Source organism: Pelophylax lessonae (assembly GCF_965119305.1).
Source record: "Pelophylax lessonae genome assembly, chromosome: 6".
Lineage (NCBI taxonomy): Eukaryota > Metazoa > Chordata > Amphibia > Anura > Ranidae > Pelophylax > Pelophylax lessonae.
In genome coordinates, this window is record NC_138773.1 from 204,434,809 (window position 1) to 204,460,116 (window position 25,308).

At 47.6% G+C, this 25,308-nt stretch overlaps 1 protein-coding gene across 1 annotated transcript in view; it reads left to right on the plus strand.

Annotated features, from left to right (window-relative positions):
• Window positions 1–25,308, plus strand: part of SGO2 (shugoshin 2) — a gene marked incomplete at its 3' end in the record, with an annotated part of 107,873 nt that overhangs the window by 57,479 nt on the left and 25,086 nt on the right. The window contains exon 7 of the mRNA XM_082260579.1: window positions 4,861–7,143. Within this exon, the coding sequence (XP_082116705.1) occupies window positions 4,861–7,143 (2,283 nt within the window). The remainder of the gene's footprint in view (window positions 1–4,860; window positions 7,144–25,308) is intronic.

Here is a 25,308-nt window from a genome sequence, read left to right on the forward strand (position 1 = left end):
TCTGGGTTTGGGTCCGATCTACTGTCAAAAAATCCCTTTTTTTTTCCTGTGCAAACTTATCTGCAGAGTGTTTTGCCTACAGAGCAAGAATGCTCTAAAAAGTGGAGTTCTCCAGCCATTGATCCAGGTATTTCCCACCTAAAGACCCCAACAATTCCGGTGCATGAGGTTCCAGTCTTTTGGAATGCTACCGATAACAGGTTTTAAGCCCTCTTAGGGCATCTTTCTGTTTGGTAGGTCCAGCCAGCAGTGGCTGCTGTGGAGATTATCAAGCGCTCAAGTGTCAGCAAAACCTATGCTCTGGTCCAGGAAATCCTGATCCTAGGGATCCTCTCCTTCAACACCTGAAGGAGTACCTGAGAGCCTTAAACTTCTTAGTGGATGTCTCAGAAGATTCCATTTGGCAGTTCTCTATACTAGGCATTATGTCTGTCAACATGAGGAGAATCCCGTTGGTCAGATCTTGGTCTACTGAACTTCTCTGTAAGAAGCTGATCAAGCGACTGCCTTTTGTGGGTGTTTGCTTTGGTTGCCATTAGATGCTTTCATCCAGAAGGTAATACCTGAAAAAAATCACACTGTTCCCCTGAAGAAGGAAAAAATGAGTTTAATGCCAGGGCCTTCAACTGCTAAAAAGCGGTGCTTTCTTCAGCCACAGGCCATTCAAGAAGAAGCCTACCACCCAGTTCCAGAAGGTGAACTAAAACTCAAAAGACTTCCAATTCTAGAGCCAAATGCGCTATAAAAGGCATCCCTCACTTATGCAAGCAGGGGGCGCTTGTCATCCTTTTGTGGCTTTCTAAAATCAGAACCTCACAGACAATTGGGTCAGCCAAGGACACGGACCAGCCTTGGTCCCAACAGAATGTCTGGAAAGCTTGAGCTTTGTTCTGGACACAGCACAGTCTAAGGTGCTCCTTCCACAGGAAAAATGCTTTTCACTCTGAACTTAGGTGGAGTCCCTAAGGTCTCTGGATAATCCCTCAATTCGCTTTTGTATGTGGTTGCTGGGGTTGTTGGTTCCTGCTTTTGGTGCAGTACCGTATGCCCAGTTTCACTCCCAGGACTTAATAATCAATATTCTTTTGGCCTGGGGCAAGAGTCCACAGTCCTTAGATATGCATCTAAGAGCCAGGTCAGCTTTGAAATGGTGAATCCCTTCCTGGATGGTGAATGCAAGAAAATCTTTTCAACTGATATCTTGGAGGGTTCTGATGACAGATGCTAGTCTTTTCGACTGGAGAGGTGCTCTTGATAACTGGTTGGTTCAGTAAATATGAAGAGCAACAGACCTTGAAAATTATCATTTTGGATCTTTCGGTCGACTTGTCTAGCTCTCCAACATTGCCTTCAGGGTCTCTCTGGTTGGGTGCAGTTAGACAATGCCACGGCAGTGGCATATGTTAATCATTTGAGTGGGACAAGAAGTTGCGCTACTCAGGAAGAAGTGTCTGCCACACAGATTCCAGGAGTAGGAAATTGGCAGGTAGACTTCTTCTCTCATCAGCAGATGACTTCAGGCAAGTGGGCCCTTCACCTGGAGGTGTTCAAAGCCCCTGTCAAAGGTAGCTGACTCCAAAGGTTGATATTCTAGCATCCAGGTTCAACCCCAAGCCAAACAGATTTGTCTAGCCATTTGTGGTGGATGCCCTAAAAGTTGCAAATAGAACTAAAGCCAAAACCTTTTTTTTTTTTTTTGTAAGAGAAAGAATTGTGAAGGATTAGAACACCTGTCACTTTTTTTTTTATTGATATCTGTGTCCCCATTGGGGAGATTCACTCTTTCTATTAATTGCGTTGACTTTTTTCACGAAGGGTCGTCAAGGGACCAAGTTGTCATCAGAATAGCAAAAGAGGAGAAATCTTCCTGGAGGGACACTAGTGCTGGTGACCCTAGTGGCAACAAAGGATTATCCTCTATATGGAGGAATTTCCACAAACTTCCTGTTGTGGCTATGATACAGGAAGAGAAGGGAAATATCCCAAATGGGACAGAGTTGTGTGTTTTTTTTTTTTTTTTTTTTTATATATATCTGACAGGTTAAAATGAACCAAAATGCTCAAGTAAACTCTTGCGCCACAATCCTGCCATCACTTAAAAAAAAAAAAAAAAAATCCCCTTTTAGCCTTAAGCAGCTAGCAAACATTCTGTCATGTATTAACACACCTATAAATACCTATAAAGTGCAGTGCTGCTAAACTAAAATTCAGTATAATGTGATATGTGAATTAAACCCATCCCTTAATCCTCATGCACACTGCAGCTGTCAAACGTCCGTTTGACTTACTCTACCCAAAATAAAAAAAAAAAATAAAAGTTTGGGCATTTACTTTAAAGCAGTAGGTATGCCAATGTTTCTCTAGCTTGGCCCTAAAGAACATAGTACAAGGACATAGTCCTTCTGCTGGCGAACAAACCATGGACTCTTCAAATAATCACAGGGACTGATCTTCTATCCTGCTGCTTTACAGTTGCTGGAATTTACTATATGGCTGTTGAGGCCCAAGCCCAGAGGGACAGGGTTTTTTCTTACTTGGTTTTTTTCTATCCTGCACAGGGCAAGGAGTGCGATCTCCAGGAGGGCCTACCATTGCACTTGGTGCTTTGCACCTTGTGTGAGACTCAAAAGATTTCCTTTTCAACCTGCTGGTCTGGAGTGGTGTCTGGCCTTGTATGTGGTCATTGGTCATATTGCAGCCTTGTATGTCTGTGAGACCTTTAATTTGGTTCAGTCTATTTTACAGCTTGCTTTATTTGACCCTATTTGGGATATTTCTTTGACATTTCTTACGCACAATGTGAACTTTTTGGTAGCCATTATTTCAGCTTGTATTGTCTCTGAGCTGACTGCACTCTTTGAAAGAACCTTTTTCTAGTCCTTCACTGAGATCCGGTAGTGTTGAGATTTCTTTCCTCCAAAACCAGGATATGGTGTTAACCTCTTTTGTCTTAATCCAAAACAAAACACCCTGGTATGGTTCTTCACTGTTTGGATGTGATCCACGCTGTGTGGGCATACTAGAAGTCAACAGCTTTGTTTTGGCAGTCTGATTCACTATGTGTTCTGCCTGACGGGCCTTGTGATGGACAGGCTGCTTCCCCAGATCTTAATTCTCAGTGGATTCAGCAACTCTTTTCTCATGCCTTTGGCATGAAGGATGAGTTTACTCCTTTTCCATTCAAGGCCCATTCTACCTGGAGTGTCAGTGTTTCTGACATCAAGCTCCAGCTATTCAAGTTTATAAGACTCCAAACTGGACTTCTGTTCACACATTTGCCAATCTTTACTAGGTGGATATTTTCACCTCTGCACACATCTGTTTGGACAGAAGGTCTTGCAGGCTGCTCTGGGGTTTTAGGCGTGTTGCTTGTTTTGCCCACCTCTCTTGTTCAATGCTCTGGGACATTCCAGTGGTCTTGAGAAAGAAACAACACAGTCCCTGTGTCCTATAATGTACAGTTAATAAACTAGGATTTATAGAAGTAAGGTTACTACAAATAAAAGTCTATCATCCATTTTTAATTAAAAACAATAGTTCTGTCTTAGAGCAAGTGATATAACATGTCTATTGCCTTTTTTTTTTTTTGCTAGAAAGCCAAAGTCTGTGTACTTCTGAGACCGTTTTAGTTTGTGATTAGGGGCTTGACTTCTGGGCCAGGCTTCACTGACCTGTTTGAACGCTGCCCAATTAAAATACCCTAAAAGACCACAGAAGTGCTCTCATTGCTTTCATTTTTGATAGAGTAATAAAGTAAAAACACATCAGAGAGATGCACAGAGGAGGGTTTTCTGGCTATATATTTAGGACTTTGAGATGACACAGGACAGCTCTGAATTTCTAAAAAAAAAAAAAATTAAGCCGTTCTTGCACACATCAATGAGAAAAATCAAAATCCTTCCAATGGGTTATTTAAATAGATCAAAAGGGAGCAAATAGGAGGAGTTTGTGGTTATTTTACATGTACTTTGGGTGAGCATGGTCAGTGGGAATTGTGAGGGGAACCAATCACATGTTCACTCTAGACACTGTCTTATTTCAGAAAGAACAATAATACCTGAAAAAAGATGGCCAAAGCTTTCTGATCAGTCAGGCTGATAACAAGGCACAATATCATCATTGTCATGAAGGCAGCACAACCCAAGAGCTGTGATTAGCAGCAAACCATGACAACCACATGTCTGCTTTCTGCTATGTGTAGGGATACTAATGGAAGTTGATTTCTTGTATGGTACTTTTGGTAACTATAGATTACTGCAGGTTTGTTCATCTCGATTTATCTTTCTTTTTAAAGGTCCTGGAATTTTGTCCTGTTTAAATCTCGTTTGGCTGTACTTCTCCTGTGGATCCCAGAAGTGCAGTTCGTTCCGTGCTCCTGTGACCCATTTTCAGCTGACAATGAGCTGAAGTCCACTGTCGGCTGAAGTCACAGAGCCGGCCCAGGCTGGGGAAAGATTGCGACCATATGGTCAGGGTCAACCCAGGAGCCGGAACCAGCACCTGACTCAGCCTCTTGGGTGCACCACTGGGAGACTGAGCCAGCTGTTTCCTCCCTTGCCCAGCACTCCAGTGAACGCTGGAGGGGCAGAGCAGAGAGCAATGACTGATAGTCATCGCTCTCTGCTCCGAGTGACCAGGAGAACTGAGTGATCAGCAGTTTGACTGCTCAGTTTTCATCCTTCGAGCCGACAGGGGACAGATGCAGCATCGGATCGATGCTGTATCCAACTAGATAAGTATGATTTTTTTTAAAAAACCTTCTCTTTGAATTATCTTTAATTATTAATGTATTGAATTTGTTTTAAAATTGAAAAAAAAAAAATCTAAAATTGTCTTTTTGTTTTGTAAACTTATTTTTAGAATGCCATTCATCATACAATAAAAAGATGACCCATGATTCTTCCTTAAATAAGAGAGTCAGTTCTGTATTGCCTCTGGATGAAGACAGGATCCCAAGCAGTAGAAGTGGTGGATTTGTGACTCAGAGAAGGAAGAGGTCTACAGCATCTTTCTCAAGTATACAGTCTGTGAATTCAGACTTTAATCAGAGTAAGAAATCATTAGGAACTGGTAGAGAGAGCTACAGCAGTACACAGTCGGAAATCAACAAACATGACAACCTTCCTTGTGAGCCAGGACATTCAGGTGTAACTGGAGAGAATGCCCTACATTTAGATTTTATAATGAGAAAGTACATGTTGGAAACGTCATGTTCACCACTCTCTTTAAATCCAGAAAAAAACTTGGAAGCAAAGAAAGAAAATAAAGACACACAGCTTGATATTGAAACTATACATCAGCCTGATCTGCTACAATCAGGGGAATGTGATCTGCATGCCATTGTTAATAGGCCTGTGGAGCAAGAGAAAACAATGTATGAAGCTGACATGGAAATGACTTCCAGTGACTCTGCCGCAATTGTTGCAGTTATGCCTAAAAGAAAAACTAAAAGATCCAAAACGAATATACCGGTAAAACAAGATCGGACATCTTTAAGAAAGGTAAAGAAAACAGCACATGAAAAAGCAGCGCAAAGTACTTCTTGTAAAGGGAAGGAAAGCAGTGTGTCATCTAAAAATAAAGAAAAAATTGAAATTAGTTTAAATATTGATAAAAACATACCCTTAGAATTCAAGCCTCCAGCAGACTTCAAACCAGATTCAACTAATAAATATGATCATTTACGTACATTTGTTTTACCAGACCCTGTAAACAATGATACATTTGAGGTTTTTGAAAGTGAAGCCAAACTGTATTCTGGTAAAAATGAAGCCACTCCTTCAGTGACTTGCAGTGTACAAGAGTCATTTACTGAAAATGTTAATGAAAATATACCCTTGGGATTCGACTCTCTAGCAGACTTAAGAGAAGTTTCAACTGATCGATATAATCGTGGGCGCACATATGTTTTACCAGGCCCTATAGACGAGGAAAAGACTAAAGTTTTTGAAAATAAAACCAAACTGTATACTGATAAAAATGATGTCAAACCTTCAGTGGTCTGTAGGGTTGAAGAATCATCCACTGATACCAGTTATTTATGTGATGCAAATAGTGACCTGGGTTTTGCTGGAGAAAATTTGACAAGTTCAGATGTAAAACACAACACCAATAATACAGTAGTTAAGAGAAAATCAAAACTTGGCAAAAGGCCTGCAAAAGATTTGGAAAATTCCAAAAAGAAACGTAAAATAACTACAAATTTAAGCCATCTAGAACACCTAGGTGAAGTTCAAGACAGCCACAAATCCAATGAACTGGACAATGCCAAGATAAGCAATACTATTCCAAGTTTTACTATGAACAATCTAGAACGCCATATAAGAAGGGAAACGTATGTCTTGAGTTCAGCAAAGCCAAGTTGCACGCTGTCTGAGTTCATCTCTGCAGATAATGGAATTAATTGTAGGAGGGAAACATGTGTTATCCCACAACCAAATTGCCTGATATCTGCTTTAGAAGAGAATGTTAAGACTCTTGATCATCCTTTGCAGTCTTTAACATCTGCTTTGTCTAAAGATGTTCAACTGGAAGCTGAAGACATAAGTATCACGAAAAAAAACGATTCAAATGTCAGCAACGCCTTGGATATGGACTTTACCAAACCTTCGGGTTTCATGAAATCCAAACGTAAAGGAATGAACCAAAAGAAACGGTCATCAAATCTCTTTTCTCAAGTAGATAAAATAAAGACTCGTATTTTAACTACAACCCAGAATGACATCAGGAGTGATAAAGATACACTTGTTCGTGAAAGTTGTGTTAGTGTGACACAGAATCGCACAAATAAGCCTACTAAGTTCCTAAAGGCAGTGATTGCAAATGATCAAGACTCTTTTATGCTTGATATGGTTAGTGAATCAATTCTTGATGGAACACTAGATTGTCCTAGTTTTGTAGAGTTCCCATCAACCACCGACCTTGAAACTGCTTCGATGTCCAATGCATTTTTGAATAACATTCCTCTTCTTGATCCCCCTGTATCGGATGAGCATGACACCAAGGAAAATGAGCAACCCAATGCTTCTAACAATTTAGATCATCTTGATGAAAATGACAATGGAATTGCACAAGCAATATTTGAGGATGGAAGTAATCAGTGTTACAAAGCTGAAAATCAGAGCATGGAAATTAATGATGCAGGTACCTTCATCAATAGCTGTTGTCTGTATCAACATATTGTGTTCAGTTCGGGAGGGCATTTATAACATTGTTTTATAGTTCAATAGAAAATAACATAAATGCAAATTTCCTTCTCATTCATCAATGGACACAAGAAGACATATACAGGTGCATCTCATAAAATTGGAATATCATCAAAAAGTAAATTTTTCTCTTTCGTTCATTGATGGACACAGCTTCAGATCTTCATAACCGTTGGGTTATACTGTCCCCTACAGGAGCAGGACACTAGTCAGAATAGAGTCTGCCCCATGGGCAGTCCTAGGGTGTATACTCCCTCTCTCTGCTATATTCACTTTTTTTCCTACTTAGTCAGGAGTAAGGACCTAGTTCCTTGCTGGGATCTGGGTCCTGGCAATCTTTTCTTTTTAGATAGAAATTTTTTTTCTCCTAGATTTTTCCTGTGAAATCTACAATCAACTGCCAGACTGGGCTATGGGCTGGATAATCTAGATCCAGTGATCACCTTGGATCCACGCAAGGTCAGCCGTGACATGGCCTGTGAGGTAAACGCCTTGCAAGGTCGCATACGACCGGATCCTGGTCGACAGCCCCCCATTTCTGTCTGGAGCGGTGCCCGCCTGGTATGGGGAGTAGCTGTCCCCCCTCTCCCCCTGGAGGGTTTTGGGGTACAAGTGGGCTCTTCCTTTGGACGGTCGGACCCACGAGTTCTCCTCCTTCCCGTTAGGAACCCCCCTTGTCATCTGTTCCCCATCTTATCCCCCCTCCACATATGTTGGGGCTGTTTGGGTGGTCTGGTCCACCTCCTGGGGTGGGGGCAGGGCGCTCTGCTGGCGATAGGGGCCGTGGGGGGATGCGCCGCCAGTGACTGGACGATCTACTGTGCCGGGGGGTTGTACCTGGTGGGGGCTTCTGCCCGGGCCCCCTATCCTGCCTGGGTCTGTCCTTGAGGCCTTGATTCCCTCCTGGGTCCCTGTAAGCCTTGTGGTGCTGCCATTTTGTTGTAGCCTGTGTGTTTCTATACACGGTGGCCATGTTTGTGTAGTCTGGCAGCCATTTTTCAGTGGTTTGCCATTGAAAATAGCGGTGGCCATGACAGTGGAGCCCTTTGAGCGGCGATTTCGGTGGTAGGAGCCCCTCCTCATCCCCTGGTTACTTCCTGATCACCGCACATGGAGTGCAGATTATCCTGGTGGCTGCAGGTGCCTGTTTCTGCTGGGTGGTGAGTCTGGTGGGGTTCTCTCCCTCTCTGCTGAGGATCACTTGGTAGTGGTGCTGCCAGCATGATGGGGGTTATCCCTTGCAGTGTTTACACTTTTTGCGGGGTACCCCTGGTGACTCATGGAGTCTTTGGAGCATCTCCCCACCTGATCCCCTCTCTGAGGCTGCGAGCCCTATGGGTCCGAACATCCATCAATGCACTGATGGCGGTCCAGGAGTCCTTTGTGTCCCAGGTGGAGGTGGTCTTTGGGCTAGCAGTGTCCCCGTGGGATCCCTAAGCACTTTACTAGGTGTTACCCCTATGAGGAGTCCCTCCTTAAGAAGGGGACTGTTCCACTGGTGGTGGATCCTTCGGTTTCCAGATTAAACAAGGCAACCATGATTCCGGTGGAAGAGTCCCTGACCTTTAAGGATCCGGCTGACAGGAAGGCGGAGGCTGTGGCCCGCAATAAGTACACGCTGGCTGGTTCGGCACGGAGGCCGGTATTCACCATTGCCCTGGTGTCGCAAACTCTGACCGAGTGGGCTAAGCTTTTACGCCGTGACATAGAGGGAGAACAGCTCTCCCCACCCCCCAGGCCTCACCTCTGTCTTTTGGCTCAAATGCTGGTCTGCAGACCAGATTTATCAAAAGGCCTTGACTGGTCTTCCCTTTCAAGGAGATCGCCTGTTGCTACCCTGGAGGATGACATGAAAGGTCTCACAGGGAGGAAAAAGTACCTTTCTTCTGCAGGCTACTGCAGTAGACGTGGGTCTTCCTTTTCGGCTCATAAGAAGTTTTTTCGTCCCTTAGGGTCAACTGACAAGGGCTCGAAGCCTTTCAGGGCCTCCTCTAGAGCATCCAAATGAACCTGGTCTGGCAAGCCGAGAGCGGTCTTCTCCAGACCTGCCGACAAGCATGAAGGTTCACCTCACCAGTATCGGGGATGTCTTTGCTGGTTTCCAGGCCCATGAACTTCCCTGGTGCAAGACAAGTGGGTCCATAGTCATTTGTTCCTGCCACAAGATTGAGTTTTGCTCGTCCCCCGTCAAGGTTCTTTCCTTCCAACTTGCACCTGTCCCCACACCGCTTATAGGGTCTGTTTGGGGCATTACAAGACCTGTTACATCAGGGGGTGATTGTCCCGGTTCCGACTTGGGAACGTTTTCAGGGTTTTTACTCAAACATGTTTACAGTTCCCAGGAAGGAAGGCAAAGTGCGTCCAATCCTGGACCTCAAGGTGCTGAACTGCTTTGTGTGGGTGCAGAAGTTCAGAATAGGGTCCAATTCTCATGGTGGTGGTATCCCTGCGTCAGGGGGATTTCCTCGCCTCTATGGACATCAAGGATGCTTACCTTCACATTCCAATATGTGCTAGTCACCAACGCTTTCTCCGCTTTGCCGTGGGAGGGGAGCATTATCAGTTTGTGGCGTTACCCTTTGGTCTCGCCTCTGCTCCTCGAGTCTTCACAAAAGTGTTAGCCCCGGTGCTATGCCAAAAGGGAATCGTGGTAATGGGCTACTTGGTCGATCTCCCTCTGCGAGTAGTCTCCTCCTGCTCTGATGAAAAACCCGGAGATCACAATCCGAATTCTGCGGGAGTTCGGCTGGATTCTGAATTTTCAGAAGTCTGCCCTGGTTTGGTCCACAAAGCTGGACTATCTGGGCCTGACTCTGGACTGCCTTAGCCAGAGTGCTCCTTCCTCTGGAAAAACTTTAGAAATTGCAGGCTGCAATTCATCCCCTGCTGTCCAACAGATGGTTATCTCTCCGGACTTGCATGTGGGTGCTGGGCCTGATGGTGTCTTCCTTTTGAGGTGGCTCCATTTGCACTGTTCCAAATGAGGTCCCTGCAAACTGAGATTCTGACCAAATGGGACAAGACTCTGCAATCTCTGGACAATCAGATGTGGTGGTTCCGTTCTCCGGCGCTTCTGCTGGACAATTCCTTCCTCCCCTTGTAATGGACCTGCTGGGGAGGCGTCCTCTGCAAGCATTCTGCTCAGGGGATCTGGATGCTGGAAGAGTCCAGACTACCAATCAATGTCTTGGAACTCCGAGCGATCAGACCGTGTGTCTGGACCATTAGACGGATCGTCTCCAGGGTTGTCCAGTGTGCATTCAATCGGACAATGCCACGACTGTGGCTTATGTCAATCACCAAGGGGGCTCAAGAAGTGTCCTGGTGGCTCTGGAGGTAGCTGGCATTCAAAGGTGGGCAGGACAGTTTGTTCCAGCCCTCTCTGCCGTACACATTCCCGGGGTGAAAAACTGGCAAGCGGATTACCTCAGTCAGCAGGCGTTGGACCAAGGGAAGTGGTCCCTTCATCCGGTTGTGTCATCAGTTGTGTCTCCGGTGGGGCACCCCAGAGGTGGATCTGCTGGAGTCTTGATTCAACAGAAAGGTGCAGAGGTTTGTGGCTCGGTCAAGGGATCCTCTGGCGGACGCCACAGACGCGCTGGTGGCCCCGTGGGGTCAGTATCGTCTGATTTACGCCTTCCCTCCTCTCAAGCTTCTGCCAAGACTTCTACGCAGGATCGAGGCAGAAGGGATTCCGGTTATCTTAGTGGCTCGGGACTGGCCTCGCCAGGCTTGTTACGCTGATCTGGTGCGGCTGGTCGCCGACGTTCCTTGTAAGCTTACTCTCAGGGTCCTATCTTCCAATGCTGCTTTACAGTTGCTGGCTTTGATGGCTTGGCTGTTGAACGCCAGGTGCTGAAGGATAGAGGTTTATCTGAGTCGGGGATTCCTACACTGTTGAAAGCTAGGAAATCTACTTCTAGGAAGATCTACCATCGTACATGGAAGACGTACATTACGTGGTGTGAGTCTCTTGGGGTTCATCCTCGCTCCTTCTCGGTGGCTCGGATCTTCACCGAGGGGGGGGGGGGGGATGAACAGAAATTGGCCTTGAGTACCATCAAGAGCCAGGTGTCGGCTTTGGCGGTCTCCTTTTAACGACCTTTGGCCACACACTCCCTGGTTTGTACCTTTTGTTTAGGGTGTCCGGCATTTGGTTCCTCCAGTGCGGGCTCTGTTGCTGCCTTGGGACTTCAATTTGGTGCTTTTTGTCCTCCAGAAGCCTCTTATTGAGAATCTTCGGGAGATTCCCCTGCTTACACTGTCAAAGGTGTCCTTTGGTGGCTATCACCTCTGCGCGCAGGGTGTCGGAACTGGCAGCATTATCCTGTCGTTCACCTTACCTGGTGATTCACAGAGATAAAGTGGTTCTTCGTCCCTGTGCGCCGTTCCTTCGAAAGGTCCTCTCTGATTTTAATTTGAATGAAGACATTGTGTTGCCTTTCCTGTGTCCCAGGCCTAAACATCTGAAGGAAATTGCCTTGCATGCCTTGGATGTGGTCCGGGCAATTAGGGTGTACTTGGCAGCTACGGAGTCTTTCAGGAGTCCAGACTCTTTGTGCTCATGGATGGACCTTGCAAAGGGTTGTCTGCTTCCTCTGCGACCATTTCCAGATAGATCAGACAGACGGTGGTTCAGGCCTATTCCATCAGGGGTTCAGGTTCCTCCTTTCCTTGTCAAGGGCCTTCCGTCATCAGGCGTCAGTGATGCAGGTTTGCAAGGCGGCCATCTGGTCGTCGGTGTACACTTTTACAAAGTTTTATAAAGTGGATGTGTTTGCATCTGCGGATGCTTCCTTTGGCCAAAAGGTTTTGCAGGCTGCTGTTTAGGAGGACCTGATCCTCTTTGAGGGTGTATTTTCTTTTTCAGGGGGGTTCCAGTTGTTTTGGTTGAGCCCCTGTTGCCTGGTTGGCTAATGTTTAGCCTTGGGAAATGGTTTGCTTTTTCCCACCCCTTATGTTTATCACTGCCTTGGGACATCCCAATGGCCAAGAATGACAGGAGCTGTGTCTGTCAATGAACGAAAGAGAAAATAGGATTTTTTACTTCATTGACGGACACAGCACCCACCCCCCTGTGGAGTTGTAATTCTTCTGACACTGTTTGTAACAAAACTGAGTGCCTATAGCAGAGAGGAAGTATACCCCCTGGGACTGACTTTTTTTCTGCCTAATGTCCTACTCCTGTAGGGGGCAGTATAACCCAATGGTTATGAAGATCTGAATCTGTGTCCATCAATTAACATCAGAGAAATAGATTTTTTGGTAGGTCAAAAAATCCCAGTTTTTCTATCGTTCATTGACGGACTTGATCTTTCTTCTTCATAACAGTAGGGTTATGCTGCCCCATACAGGAGTAGGACACTAGGCAGAAAAAAAGTTCTGGCTATGCCTATGGGCGTATACCCTCTCTCCCTGCTATAGGATGTCAGTTTTAATCTGCCTAGTCAGGAGTTAGGACCTAGTTCCTTGCTTGGATCTCTGGTCCTGGCAAAAGTTTTTTTCTAGATTAGTTTTTTCACTGGATTTTTTTTCTGTGAGATCTACAAGCAACTAAGCTGAATTTCGGCGACGGGCTGGATATATAGATCCAGCGGTCACCCCAGCTGGCCAGCAAGCGCGCGCGCAGACCCCAGCTCCGCGCTAGGTCGGCCGCAACATAGTCCCACCGGACGGGGACTGGCCCTGCGAGTTAAACGTCTTGCCAGGTCGCATACGACTGGGTCTAGGTCTGAGTCTCAGCGTTCCTATTAGCCAACAGCCCCCCACTTCGGCAGAGAGAGAATCTGTCAGGAGATGGCGCCCGCCTGTTCCAGGTATGGCAAGTATACTGTTCCCCCCCCTCTCCCCCTGGTTTTGGGGTGGACGCGGGCCCCTCCTTAGGGCGGTCGGGCTCTTGCTCCCCTGGGTTCCCCGCTGTCCTGTCACGCACCAACCCCCCCCATTACCTGTCCCCCCTCCTACTGAGGTTATGGGGCACTTGAAGCTACTCCTGGGGGTTGGGACCGGGCATAACGCCAGGGTGGGCGGGGGTGTGTGCCGCCGTCGACCGGATGATCAATCATGCGGGGGGGGTTCACCTGTCACTTCCAGAGCCCCTTTCCTGTCGATCCCCTCCAGGAGTCTGGGGGGTCCCCTCGAGGGCCCACAGAAGAGCTTCTAGGGCCATGCAGAGCTTCCATTTTCTTGTAGCCCATGTGCTGAGGAAGATCGGCGGCCATCTTGGTACACCCGGTGGCCATTTTGCTGTGTATTCCTATTGAAAATCAATGGCGGCCATGTTCTTGGAGTCCCTCTGCGTTTTTTGTGGTGGTGGAACCCCCCTATACTCTAGTGCTGACACTCAGGTTTTTTCTCTGCTGATCGACATCGCTGCAGACATGTGCTTTTCAGATGTTCTGGGCCTCCCTGGTGCATCTCTGGTGCCGGTGGTGAGTCTGGGAGATCTCTCTCTCTCTGTGCTGGGGGTCTTCTATGCGTTCTGCCTTCTAGCGAGGTGGGACGTTCCTACAAAAATTTTTTTGCTGTGGGGTTCCCCTGGTGCAACACGGACCCTGCGGAACACACTTCCCCACTTGACACCCTTAAGGAGGCCACAGGGCCCTCCAGATCCCAGCTATCCATTGATGCACTGTTGGTGGTCTTGGAATCTTTTGTGTCCCGGGTGGAGGTGGCCTGTAACGGGGCAAGGTGCTAAAAAACTGCCTTGCGCCCTGTCTCCTCTGATAGTGAGGATGACACCTCTCCCTCCGCCACGCACTGGTTTTTCCTGTGCGCGAGACCCTAAAAATGGAGGACGCAGCTGTGACTGCGGTTCAGGCGCCGGTTACGTTTGGCACTCACAAGCCATCCAGAGCGGCTAAGGTTTTCCTCCTTCCTGCATATTTTGACAACATGGTCAAAAAAGAGTGGGATTGCCCAAAGCATCCCCCTGGGGTGCCTAAGCGGATTGCTAGACACTACCCCTTTGAGAAGTCCCTTATTAAAAAGCAGACTGTACCACCTACGGTGGACTCTCCGGTCTCCAGACTGAATAAAGCTACCATGATCCCAGTGGAGGATTCCCTGTCTTTTAAGGATCCGGAGGATAGAAAGGTGGATTCTGTGGCCCACAATATGTACTCCCTGGCGGGGTCTGCGATAAGGCCAGTGTTTACTATTGTGACCCTTGTGTCACAAAGTTTGACTGAATGGGCTAAGTTGCTACGCCGTGACCAAGGCCTCCTTGGGTGGTTCCAAGCGACCCTGGTCTGAAAAACAGAAATCTGGTTTCTCTAGACCTACGGACAAGACCCCTTCGGCCTGAAGGTGCGCCCTCAACCGGATCTATCTGGGGTGGGGGGGGGGGACATCTTTGCCGGTTCCTGGACCTGTGGCTATCCCAGATACAAGACAAGTGGGTTCACAAGGTCATACGGTCCGGCTACAAAATCGAATTTCGATCTGTACCTCCCGGTAAGGTTTTTCCCTTCCAATGTGCAACTGTCCCCGGATCGCTTACATGGCTCTCTTTGGGGCGGTACAGGACTTGTTACAACAAAGAGTAATAGTTCCGGTTCCGTTCTCGGAACATTTTCAGGGCTCTTACTCAAACCTGTTTACGGTCCCCAGGAAGGAGGACAAGGTCCGTCCAATTCTTGATCTGAAGGCACTGAATTGCTTTGTGCGAGTTAAAAAATTCAAAATGGAATTCGTTTGAACAGTGGTGGCTTCCCTACACCAGGGGGATTTCATGGCCTCCATAGACATCAAAGATGCCTACCTTCACATCCCAGTATGTACAGGTTATCAACAGTTTCTGTGTTTTGCCATGAGAGAGGATCACTATCAGTTTGTGGCGTTACCCTTTGGTATCGCCTCTGCTCCTCAGTCTTCACAAAGGTGTTGGCTCTGGTCCTGGCTTTATTACACCAGCAGGGGATATCGTTCCTGGGTTACCTGGACAGGAGTCTCCCACGGCCCTGGTGATAAACTTAGAGAGCACCATGAGAACTCTGGAGGAGTTCAGGTGGATTGTGAATCTCCAGAAGTTGTCCCTGGTTCCTTCCATGAGACTGGACTATCTGGGCCTGACTTTGGATTCGTCCTCAGCCACGGTGCTTCTTAGTCCGGAATAATGTCAAAAGCTCCAGACTGCGATTCAGCTATTGCTGTCCGGTAAATGGTCGTCCCTTCGGTCTTGTATGAGAGTTCTGGGACTGATGGTGTCGTCCTTCGAGGCGGTACCTTTCACTCAATTCCACACGAGCGACCTCCAGAAAGAAATCCTTCTCAAATGGAACAAAGATCCAAATTCCCTGGACAACCAGATCCAGCTGAGCCAGGTGACTAGGGGGTCCCTGATATGGTGGCTTCGGTCCCCGACGCTCAATCTAGGAAAATCCTTCCTTCCCCTATATTGGACAGTGATCACCTCGGATGCCAGTCTGTCCAGGTGGGGGAGGTGTTCTAGGCAAGCTTTTTGTTCAAGGGGTCAGGTCCCTGAAGGCATTCAGGTTACCGATCGATGTTCTGGAGCTGAGAGTGATCAGGCTTTGCTTAGTCCACTGGACGGAGTACATTCAGGGCTGTCCAGTGTGCATTCAATTGGACAATGCCACGGCTGTGGCTTACGTCAATCACCAAGGGGGCACCAGGAGTGTCCTTGCGGCCTTAGAGGTGGCGAGCATCCTTTTGATGGGCGGAATATTTTGTTCCAGCTCTTTCCGTTGTTCACATTCCAGGAGTGGAAAATTGGCAGGCGGATTACCTCAGTCGGCAGAACTTGGCTCCAGGGGAATGGTCTCTCCATCCGGAGGTGTTCCAGATCTGTTGGCATCTTGGATCAACAGGAAAGTGCAGAACAATTTGTTCCAGCCCTCTCCGAATACCTCAGTCGGCAGGCGTTGGACCATGGGGTGTTTCCCTTCATCCGTAGTGTTTCATCAGCTGTGTGTGGTGGGGCATCCGAGAGGTGGATCTGTTGGCGTCTCGGCTCAACAGAAAGGTGCAGAGGTTAGTGGCCCGTTCTCGGAACCCTCTGGTAGATGCCAGACACGCTGGTGGCTCCGTGGGGTCAGTATCAGCTGAAGAATTCTTTGCAGGATCGAGGCAGAAGGGATTCTGGTCATCCTTGTGGCTCCGGACTGGCCTCGCCGAGCTTGATACGCCGACCTGGTCAGGCTAGTCGCAGACGTTCCTTGGAGACTTCCTCTCAGGGAGCACCTACTGTCTCAGGGACCGATCTTCCATCCTGCTTTTCAGTAGCTGGCTTTGACGGCGTGGCTGTTGAAAGCCAGTTGCTGAAGGACAGGGGATTGTCTGCTTTAGTGATTCCCACTGCTTAAAGCAAGAAAAGCGACTTCTAGAAAGATCTATCATCGTACGTGGAAGTCATATATTGCATGGTGTTAGTCTATTGGGGTCCCCCCTCGCTCTTACTCGGTAGTTTGGATCTTGGCCTTCCTTCAATGGGGAGTTGATCAAAAATTGGCCTTGAGTACTATCAAGGGTCAGATCTCGGCCTTGGCAATTTTCTTCCAGAGGCCACTAGCCACCCATTCCCTGCTGCGTAACTTTGTCCATGGGGTGCGACACTTGGCACCTCCGGTGGAACCCCCGTTGCCTCCTTGGGACCTTCATTTGGTGCTGTCGGTTCACCAGAAACCTCCCTTTGAAAATATTCGGGAGAATCCCCTGCTTACCTTATTCCAGAAGGTGGCTTTTTTGGTGGCTATTACTTCTGCGCGCAGGGTGTCAGGGAGAGCGACAGGACAGTTCTATCTGGTGGTTCACAGGGATAAAGTGGTGCTTCGTCCAGATCCGTCCTTCCTTCTGAAGGTGGTTTCCATCTTCCACTTTAATGAGGACATTGTGTTGCCCTCCTTGTGTCCTATGCCTCAACATCCCAAGGAATTTGCACTGCATACCTTGGATGTGGTTCAGGCGATCAGGGTGTACTTGGCGACTACTGAGTCTTTTCGGAAGTCGTATTCACTCTTTTTACTCACGGATGGACCAAAGAAAGGGCTGCCTGCTTCTGCTGCGACTATTTTCAGATGGATCAGACAGATGGTTGTGCAGGCTTATTCAATTAAGGGTCAGGTTCCACATTCCCTGTTAAGGCACACTCTACTCGGGCGCTTAGTGCTTCCTGGGCTTTTTGCCATCAGGCATCTGTGGTTCAGGTTTGCAAGGCGGCTATCTGGTTGTCTGTTCATACCTTCACAAAGTTTTATCAGGTGGATGTGCTGGCATCTGCAGATGCCTCCTTTGGCCGCAAAGTTTTGCAGGCTGCTGTTTAAGGGGGTTTTTAGTCTCCCTTGAGGGTGTTTTAATGTTGTTTTCAGGGTGGGTCTCATCTTGTTGTTCTGATAAATCCTATGTTGGCTGTGGGTCAGCCTTTGGTAAATATTTTCTGCTGTTCCCACCCCTCATGTTTTAGGGCACTGCTTTGGGACGTCCCTACTGTTATGAAGAATATAGACTGCGTCTGTCAATAAACAATAGAGAAATTTGGATTTTTGTCTTACTGTAAAATCCTTTTCTCTGAAGTTCATTGACAAACGTAGTACCCGCCCCTCTGTTTTGAGTTGGGTTGGTATTGTTTTCTCTGACACTGCTTTGATACAAAACTGACCTCCTATAGCAGGGAGAGAGGGTACTTTTTTTTTTCTGCCTATTGTACTACTCCTGTAGGGGGCAGCATAACCCTACTGTTATGAAGAACAGAGACTGCGTCCTTCAATGAACTTCAGAGAAAAGGGTTTTTTTACGGTAAGACAAAAATCCAATTTTCCCTTACATCCTCTGACAGTCGCCGCCCACTCATACAGTCTTCACGATTGGGTATTGGCCTTCTCCACAGGAGCAAGCTAGGCAGTAACTTTGTTAGTACAAACAAGCTTTTACATATAGACACACCTACAGGGGGCCGTCCCTCTGGTCAGTATCCTACAGCCAGAACCACTCTAATTCAGTTTTCTGCTGCCTAGCATCAGGAGTAGGCTAGGTTTTCCCTGCTGGGACCTAGTGTCTGTTTTTCTTTCTGTTTCTTTCTGAAAAATGTTTAGCTTTTTATTTTTCTCACCTGCGCTAGTCAGTTTTTGGAGGACTACAAGCATCTGCAGAGCTGGACCTCGCACTGGTTATTATAGAACCTTATGGAGGCCCAGCCTGCCATCGAGCATTGCAGGTTATTGGTACGCCCAGGCCTGCCAACGACAGTGCCCCTTGAGACGGGGACGAGCCTGCGAAGTTCCTATCTTCGCTGGGATGTCTCAACTTCGGGAATGCCCGGGTGTTGCTAGCATTCTTCCTGGCTGACGGAACCCCCACTCAGGGTGGGAGGTCTCCCGTATCAGAGCGGTGCCCACGTTCTCTGGACTGGTGAGTACTACTACCCCTCTGTCCCTGGGACCATGTTTTGAGGGGGTGTTATGTGGGCCCACTCTGGGGATGGCAGTTCATATAAGGTTTCTGTAATATCCCCCCCATGGCCGTGGGTACGGCCCCCTGTGTTTTCCCTTCCCTGGCCGCCATGCGCGAGGGTGTGGGGGCTTCCTACTTCCCGGGGGTGCTCTGTGAATTTCCCAGTGGGGGCCAGTGCAGGCGTTTTATGCCACGTTTGGCGCTGGTCACACGCTCGCTATTTTGGGTGAGGGCAGGCTGTCTGGGCCTCATAGTGTGGGCAGCAGCCATTTTCTATCATCCTTCTGGCGCTGGTTGGGCGCCATCTTAAGTGTGGACAAATGTCCTTTATGGGCAGTGGCCATTTTCTCAGTGCTTTCTCTCCATTGACTTCTATTAGGCACCATTTTTTTGTTGTGGCTCAGGGCTGGCTTTTGCCTCTAGGGGCGTGAGGTCACTTCCTCCTTTTACCTCAGCTTTTCAGCAGTGTGGCAAGTATAGAGACACTTTGGGGTGATTTTTACTGTTTTTTTCTGGCCTATATTCCTGTTAGCACTCATTGTTCTGGGTGGCTTTACCTGGGGACAGTGTCTCCACCTGTGGTGCAGTTTGCGGTGGGGGTCCGTGGGAACCACCGATTTTAAAGGGCCAGCGTCAATTTTTCACATTGCTATTATGGAGTCCCAGGATAGCAAATTCCCCACAGACCTGGTTGGTGGTTCAGGTACTCCTGAATCCGCTTCCATAGCCTCTTTATCTGCTGCAGTTGCGACTTTAGCGTCAAAAGTGGACCTGCTGATGTCTGACTGGGTTTCACAGAGACGACCTATGCCTTCTCAGTCTTCTGACAAAGAGCCTGAATTGGTTGCCATGGACAACTTCCCCCCTGAGGGGTCCCTGTCCTCTCAGTCGGATGTGGAGGAGGAGGACTCGTCCTCTGGGACAGCACGAGACCGCTCTGCGGTGGACGCACTTATCAGACTGTCAAGTAGACATTAAATCTGGATGATGAGCCCCCCCCCTGTCGGGTAAGCGGGTTTCCCTCGGGACCCGCAAGGCCCAGAAATCGGGTCAGGTTTTTTCTTGTCCCGAGAAGTTTCACGAAACAGTGAATGACCAATGGCGTCGCATTAAGCATACGCTGGCGGTGCCTAAGAGATTTAAGTAACGTTAATCCTTTGCGGATTCGGTTGATTCTCGCTGGACTGTGGCTCCTAAGGTGGAACACACTGTTTCCAGATTTAAGAAGTCCACTTTGATGCCCGTGGAAGACTCTCCGGTGTTTAGGGACCCGGCGGATAAACGGGTGGAGAGTGGAGACACTTTCCCACCACATGTATCTGGTGGCATGTTCCCTGCTAAAACCTGTGTTCGCTTCGGTGATGGTCTCTCAGGCTATTGCGGAGTGGTCCAAGGCGCTTAGGCACACTTAAGTAGCAGAGTCAGTCTCTCCAGCTGCGCTGGATATGTTGGATCAAATGGCCCAGGCCGTGATGTACTGTGTGACGCGGCCTTGCACTAGGCTCCTTCGGTAGCACGGCTATCTGCGGTCGGGATTGTCTCTTCTTAATGGGGTTTATTTTCTTGTTTGCTGTGTTAGCTCCTGTTGAGCTTTGGTTGCCCCGTTGGCTCAGTACAGTTTTTTTGTCTCTGGCCTGGGTGCTGCGTTGCCTATTTGAAGGTTTCGTCTTCCCACCCCTCACATCTACACTGCTTTGGAACGTCCCAATCGTGAAGACTGTATGAGTGGGCGGCGACTGTCACAGGATGTAAGAGAAAATATAATTTTTGTAAGATCTTACCGTAAAATTATTTTCTCTGAGTCCTCTGACAGTCGCCGCCCCAGCCCCTCTTTGGGGTTGACGGTTTTCATGGACTGCTTGCTACAAACTGGATTAGAGTGGTTCTGGCTGTGGGATATTGACCAGAGGGACGGCCCCTGTAGATGTGTCTATATGTAAAAGTTTGTTTGTACTAACAAAGTTACTGCCTAGCTTGCTCCTGTGGAGAAGGCCAATACCCAATCGTGAAGACTGTATGAGTGGGCGGCAACTGTCAGAGGACTCCGAGAAAATAATTTTACGGTAAGATCTTAAAGCGGAGTTCCGGGCACAGATGTAATTTTTTAATAAACATACCCCCGGGAAAGTCAGGGCTAGCACATTCCACAATGGCTAGCCTCTGATCTGTCCCGGTTCACACTTACCTTTTAGAAGAAATACTTACTTAGAAAATTTCTTCCACAGCGTTTCCATCTCTCTTGTGGGCAGCTGAAGCCGGCGCGGACCTCTTCTGTGTCTTCTTCCGCGTCTTCTTGTCCCAGAATGCGCCGCACCGGCCCCTCTCGTCACTTCCGGCGCGGCGCCGCATTCCTCCACAGCTTCTGGGCATGCCCAGAAGCTGTTTAGCAGGGGAATGCGCGTCGCCCGGAAATGACGAGCGAGGCCGGTGCGGCGCATTGATTCCTGGGAGCTGTGACGTTCAGCTCCCAGGAATCATAGCGAGGCAGGAAGTGACGGGGTGAGCCGCGGCTCCGAGGGAGGAAGTACTCTGAGGTGAGTATCTTCGATCTTCAATTGCAAGGTAAGTAAACAAAAAAAATAACTATCCAATTCCTTTTCAGGTGAGGCATACCTAGCGGAGGGGCACAAAAAAAAAATATCGTTTTTGTGCCCGGAACTCCGCTTTAAAAAAAATTATATTTTAGTAATTCAATTCAAAAAGTGTAATTCAAATATTTTATATAGATGCGTTACACACAGTGAAATATTTCAAGCATTTCTTTATTTTCATTTTGATAATTATGGCTTACAGCTGGTGTAAACCCAAAATTCAGTATGGCGGTGTGCCCGATGGAGTCCGTTCTGCTCAGCGGGGTACCTATCCGCTGATCCCCGCTATGCAGGCAGATGACAGGCCCGTCTCGGCTCTGTGTGCACATGGGGAATGGATCCTCATCCGTTTTTAGCTGATCGGACTGGATGTTTGCGGGAGTAAAAATGTTAGACAATGGAGGGTCCAGTCAGGGCTGCCTGAAAAACTGACAGGCGGAACCGATCGGTCTGCTTGTGTGAAAGGGGCCTTAGTGTAACAAAGTAAAATTACAATGGGCAGCAGCACTCTATAATTGCTAGAATACAGCGACTGATCTATACTAGATAAAAATAGTTGCACTGTCTCTTTAAAAGTCAACCAAAAAAGTGTGAATGATTGAATCTCCATAAAATATTAAACAAAGTGCAAAAATATATGAATGAAAATACAATGTTGTCCAATAATTACAATCACCTATCTTATGAATTCCATGTGACAAACATACAAAGTGTACAGTATATCAACACTTTCTCTCACTTTTGCATGCTGCTTTTATCATGATCTTTGTGAGTATCTTTTTATTTGCATACAGCGTTTTTTGAAAAGTTAGGGCACCATAGCTCCTTTACTTTCCTCCATGTCTGTTGGGTCCATAACACTATTGTGATCGGTGGTGTTGCTGGCAAAATCATTTGAAATGAATTAAGCACTGAGTTCAACTGCTGCCGTGGTCTGATGCCCGCGTGTTGTCGAGTGATGACTATCCTTATGGCTGCCTGGGGTCCTTGCTGCATGGTTTTCCACACCAAGTGCCATTTTTCCTCAGTATTAGCAGGATAAACTATTTGGAAAAGAGGTGGTGTGTGCTTGTGGTGTCAGTGCACAGAAGTTTGAACAGTGGATTTGCTATTAAGTGTTACTAAACCCACAACGGTAAAATCAGACTGTATATGCAGTAAAGCATGCTTGATATGCTCCCTGTGGAACCTAAGGGGTTAATCCTTTGCATTGTGTAAAAAGTCTTCTTAATCCTCTCTTCTCTGATTCCCCCCTTTTCTCTGTCGCTCATTGACAGACGTAGTCCTCGTTGATTCAACACACTCGGGTTATGCTGCCCTCTACAGGAGTAGGACTAGACAGGAAAGAAAACGTTCTGGCCACACCCTAGGGGCAGTCCCAGAGGGTATATCCTCTCACTTCCTGCTCTAGCAAATCAGTTTTTTTCTGTCTAGTTAGGAGTAAGGACCTAGATGCCTTGCTGGGATCTTCGGTCCTGGCAGGATTTTTTTCTTAGAAAAATTTTTTAGACAGCTTTTTTTCTCCAGTGTTCCTGTGAGATCTTCAAGCAAGAAAGCTGAACTGGGCGACGGGCTGGATGTTGAGATCCAGTGGTCACCCCAGTTCAGCCTACGAGCGCGTGCAGGCCATAGCTCCGCGCTGGGTCGGCGCGACATAGTCCCACTGGACGGGGACTGACCCTGCGAGTTAAACGTCTCGCCGAAACGCCAAAGACCATGAGTCACGGCGTCCGGATTGGTCGACAGCCCTCCCACCTCGGTGGAGAGGGTTACTGTCAGGAGTTGGCACCCGCCTGGTTCCGGTATGGTGAGTAGTATGTTCCCCCTGACGGGTCTTGTGGTGAACGCGGGCCCCTCTCTGTAATGGTAAGGATGGGTCTTCCCTCTATCCTATAACATGTCACAGATCCCCCTGTTTGAGTGTGATTTTTGTGAACAAGAAGCCAGGAGGCTTGGTTTGGGAGCTGACAATCTAATTGCAAAGATGTTAAAATGATTGAAGTCAGGGGCTAGAACTTTACTGTGATAGTGTAAGGTATCCTACCTGTCAGAAGCCACAGGGCGATGTCTATACATGTATACTGCATTCCAGATCATTCCTCCAGCTAAGCAGATGCCTCCCGACGGCCACGGACCGCATACGGCCCGCCAGGGTCCGGTACCGCCGACCATGCTGACCACCATGAGGGTGAAGGGTTGTGAGGCCGAGATCCTTCTGCAGACATGCCGCTATTCTGTGCAGGCCGCCGCCATTTTCTGGTAGTTCGCACGAGGCCGCCATTTTGGCGTAGCCTCGTGTCTCCAGCATGGGGGCGGCCATGTTTGAGGTGACTCAAACACCTCGTGGAGCTAGGGGAGGCGCCGGAAGGTGTGCAGAGGGGCGGAGCCGCCTCCTTTCTTCCCGGGAAGCCAGCCAAAAGACCCCTTCCTGTCTGTTCTAGACAATGCTGAAACAAGTTGCATTTTGAAACTCTGAGCAGTAAGGCCCCATACACACGTGCAGATTATCTGCAGACTTTTGTCTGCAGACTTACCTTTTCTATGTAGTGCAAGGGCCTGCAGGATTGCATACAAATTGAAAGTGTTTAGGTTTGACCTCATATTATATGGTTTTGGTAAGTCTGCAGACAAAAGTCTGCAGATAATCTGCACGTGTGTATGGGGCATAAGTGGTGAGCTTTGGGGTCTATCTCTCGCTCTATAGGGGTCTCTAAGCAGGCAACACTGAGGGGATTTGTGGCGCTGGGGGTCTGAAAAAAAAAATATAAAAAAGTTTTATTTCTTTTTGGCAAATTGATTTTTCCGGGCAGTATCTGGAATTATCATGGACCCTGCCACACAGGTACCTCCACCGGTTTCCCTCGGGGGGGGGCGCGGGACCCGCCAGTGCACAGAGTATGGATGCATTCACAGCAGTTTTGAAGTCTTTGGTGGCTCGGGTGGAAACGGCCTGTCAGGAGCGGGGGTCGAGAAAGCGACCCCCGCCTACCCCTATATCGTCTGAGACTTCAGATTCAGATGCTGAGATGGTTATTGCAGCTGCAGGCCCCTCTGCAGGGGCTGTTATCTCAGGTAAGGTTCCCTCAGACAGTGAGGAGAACGTTCATGCTTCCGCCATAAATCAGGAAGAAGCATTGGTGGACGCACTAGTTGTGCGGTTCGGGAAACCTTAAGACTTGAGGTTTTTCCGGCAGAGGCAAATAAAAAGGAATTTCCCTTTGGTACTAGCAGACCCACCAGGACGGTGAAGGTTTTTTCTTTACCCAAGTGTTTGGGTAGAAAGATTAAAGAGGTATGGGATCATTCGAAGCGTACCTTTACTAGTTCCAAGCGCATTACTAGACGCTATCCGTTTGAGGAATCCCTCATTAAGAAATGGACGGTATCACCAGTGGTGGATCCACCTATTTCCAGCCTGAATAAAGCCACGTTTTTTTTCAGTGGAGGACGCTTCGTCCTTTAAGAATTCGGTGGATCAGAAGGTAGAAGCAGAGTCCCGCACTATCTTTCCCTGATAGGATCAGCCTTTAGACCAGTTATTGTCATTTGATCTAGTTCTCAGACATTTACGGAATGGGCGAGATTGGTGCGCCAGGACCTGAAGGGGAAAGGTATCCCCCAGGCAACATCTGTTTAGATTATATAAGGACTACAGGTTGTCTGTGACGCAGTCTTGGATGCTACCCCCCTATTAGGGCATGCATCTATGTCAGCAGTAATCCTCAGACGTGTGCTGTGGTTAACCGCTTCCATACAGAGCAGTTAGACACCCTTCCTGCCCAGACCAATTTTCAGCTTTCAGCACTCACACTTTGAATGACAATTGCTCAGTCATGCTACACTGTAACCAAACAAAATTTTTATCATTTTTTTCACACAAATAGAGCTTTCTTTTGGTGGTATTTGATCACAACTGGGGTTTTTTTTTTTCGTGATATATGCAAAAAAAGAGCAAAATTTTTGGAAAAAAAACACTTTTTTTTAGTTTCAATTATGAAATTTTGCAAAAAATAAATTTTTCTTCATACATTTTGGGCCAAAATGTATACTGCTACATGTCTCTGGTAAAATTAACCCAAATTAGTGTATATTATTTAGTCTGT